Below are 3,178 nucleotides of genomic sequence, written 5' to 3' on the forward strand. Positions count from 1 at the left end.
GCTCATCTTGTTAGGGGTTACGGGGGGACTGAGGTGACATTAGGCGAAAGGACATTGGACAGGTCACCAGACTATCACAGGACTGGCACAAAGAGACAACCATTCACGCTCACATTCACACCTACTGACAATTTAGAGTCACCAATTAACCTGCATGTCTTTGGACTGTGGGAGGAAGCAGGAGCACCCAGAGAAAAGTCATGCACATACATGGAGAACATGCAAACTCTACATAGAGGGGCTCCCCCACCCCAGGGTTCTAACTCCCCATCCTGAGTTTGAACTAGGAACCCTTGTGCTGTGAGGCAACACTGCTGACATATACAATGCCACCACTGTGATGCCATGATATGTCAGTCAGATTCTGGTAATCTGAACTACAATTTCCTTTTACTCTTCACTGTCCACTAATTTTTGGCTGGGACCAGTAACCCCCAGGAGTTGGCCAAGAAATAGTCTGTGCTGGTAGTTGGATTTTTTTTTTCTTTTAAACATTTGGACAGAGCCTGGTTAGCGGTGTCCCCCTTTTCCAGTTCTTTTTAAGCTTATTAAGCTTCAGCTAAGGTAACTGGCTGCTGGTGCTAACATTCATACTGCACAGACATGAGTGGCATCAATCTTTTTTATCTGACTCATGTGACTCAAGTGATTAAGCTAATATCCCCAAATTCTAAACTGTTCCCTTAGAGGAATACATATAGTTACTCACTCCTTGTTATGTTGAATTTGGTAAGATAACTTTGTTGTTCTCACATGCCTCTACTGTGAACGCAGAATCTAAAATGGTGAAAATTCTTAGTGTGTAAAACTGAGCTGAAAATGAAACTTTTCAATGCTCTCTTCAAAGCCAGACTCTATTGACAGTTATTTTCCTGCACAGAACACGGGAGTTCCTGGTCTACAGCTGCCTCAGTCAGTTGGTTCGTATGTGTTACTGTGTGACCTTGGTGTTTTAAAGGGTTTGTTGGCATTCATTAAAGCCACACAATAACAAAGACAAACTACTGATTGAGGCAGTGGTAGACCAGCAGCTCCTGTGTTCAGTGAGGTAAATTACCATTTTTGTCAATGGAGTCTGGTTTTGAAGAGAGCATAGATAAGTTTCACTTTCCGTTCAGTTTTAAATTTTTACTGAAAATGCATGTTTGGGAAGTACAGAGCATAAGACCAGATAAATGGGACTCAGGTTGTACTACACAAGTCATGTGACAGTATGTAAACAAATGTTTTGATGTAGTTTTGCTGTTGTTTAACACAGACTCCTATGACTTCAATTCATCAAGATTTTTCAACGTATTTGATTCCTGGTTCACTGGAGGCATGCAGGAAAAACAAGGTTTGCTTCACAATTTTAATGTAGCACAAGATAAGTAATTGCTAAACAAATGGTTACTTGGAAGGGCAAATACTCCTTTAAACCATGAACATGCTTGTCACAAGAAAAAAGACTTGACCTTTGATGCCCATTTAGTCAAGTTCATTATAGTACAGTGTGCAGCTAACCCCATTTTCCTCCTTATTTTTCATGGTCATAGCTTATTTTACAACTTCTCATGAGTTGTGATTTATAAGGAGTTTGCAGGGTTAAAAGTTTTGACATTGCATCCTGGAACTCCTTGGAACACTCCTGTGCCTTGCTGGAGATGGTTCAGCTATTGCTTCATCTGTGACTATAGATGTTTTTGCCTTTGATAGAACTTGGAGAATTTATTGAAGATATTAGTAATGGGCAGAGCCACAATCAGCAGCCCGCAGACGATGCACAGGGTTCCTATCAGCTTCCCAGCAAGCGTAACAGGGAAGGTGTCCCCGTAGCCCACCGTAGTCATGCTGATGGTGGCCCACCACCAGCCAATAGGCATAGTCTGCAGCTCTGACTCTCGAGAGTCTTTCTCTACAAAGTAAATGAGGGCTGAAAACATGGAAATGCCCACAGACAAGAAAAGCACCAGCTGCCCTACTTCACTGGAGCTGTGTTGCAGTGTAGCACCAAGAGAGCGAAGACCTGCTGAGTGGCGAGCCAGTTTCAGGATGCGAAACACTCGCATCAACCTCAAGATCTGCACTACTTTGCCAACATTCTCCAAGTCTGTGTTTTCACCTTCATCCATTATATCACAGGCTAAAGTGACATAGAAGGGCATGATTGACATGAAGTCAATGATATTTAGAGGGCTGCACAAGAACTTCCTGGCTGATGGTGCAACAACCAGACGAAGAATAAACTCTGCAGAGAAGAACAGAACACAGAGGCCCTCAAAGAAAGCCAGCACTGGGTTTTCAATCTCCTTCTCATTGAGATCCACTTGCTGGAAGTCCGGCATGCTGTGGATGCACATGGCCAGAATAGAGACGATGACCACACTTAGGGATGCTACAGCCATCACTTTGGCTGAAGTAGAGTAACCAGGATTCTCAAGACGAATCCAGATGTTCCTGCGGATATCTGCACACCAGGAGCCTTCAAACATTTCTATGTCTTCCTCCAAGGCTGACAGCTCCTCCACAGATGAACCTGAGCTGTGCAGCTGCAGTTCATCGCTCCTCTGATCCCAGCACTTATCTTCAGCAAGCTGCATCAGTTCATGAAATTTGTTGCTGCAGCAGAAGTCCAAGTGACGTTCCTTGATGCCCCAATACTCAATCTCTTGAAAAAACGACATAATGCACAGCCCGTCCACCAGATGGATTTTGCCTGTGAGGTAGAAGTTGAGAACGTAACAGAAAAAACGTGGATTGCGGTCAAAGTAGTACTCCATCTCAGAGGGACTGAAGTCATCGCAGAGCTCCAGGATTGCTTCTTTGGAGCTGCAGCACAGGAGGCGACCCAGACGTGTCTGCGGGAATCGTTTCAGAACGTTGTGCTCCATTCGTTGTTTGAAACCACCAACATTGACATTGATAAAGCAATCATCATCAGGGCTGTGCGGATGAAGGATCTGTCCATACATCATGATGAAGCTGTCAGAGGGCATTCAGCAACTCTTGTTAAAATCTCAGAGGCTTCGTTGCCTGCAAACAAAGACACTGAAATTAGAACGCCTCACACTTTCTTGTATGTCATTTGATCACATTGAAGCGCGTTACATCAGAGCTGTCAAGTATCAAGTTGCATCTTGGTGTCTGTGGCACCTCTTGATGGAATGGTTTAGTGAGAGCATGACTCGCTATTAATTTA

The 3,178-nt window shown here is 43.9% G+C and overlaps 1 protein-coding gene across 1 annotated transcript; it reads right to left on the minus strand.

Annotated features, from left to right (window-relative positions):
• Nucleotides 1-1,653: 1,653 nt before the first annotated feature.
• Nucleotides 1,654-2,954, minus strand: kcns3a (potassium voltage-gated channel, delayed-rectifier, subfamily S, member 3a). Its single transcript, XM_049596052.1, has one exon. It carries the CDS (start codon nt 2,952-2,954, stop codon nt 1,671-1,673), a length of 1,284 nt encoding a protein of 427 aa, XP_049452009.1. The 3' UTR covers nt 1,654-1,670.
• Nucleotides 2,955-3,178: the final 224 nt, after the last annotated feature.

The sequence above is a fragment of the Epinephelus fuscoguttatus genome, linkage group LG14 (assembly GCF_011397635.1).
Source record: "Epinephelus fuscoguttatus linkage group LG14, E.fuscoguttatus.final_Chr_v1".
NCBI lineage: Eukaryota > Metazoa > Chordata > Actinopteri > Perciformes > Serranidae > Epinephelus > Epinephelus fuscoguttatus.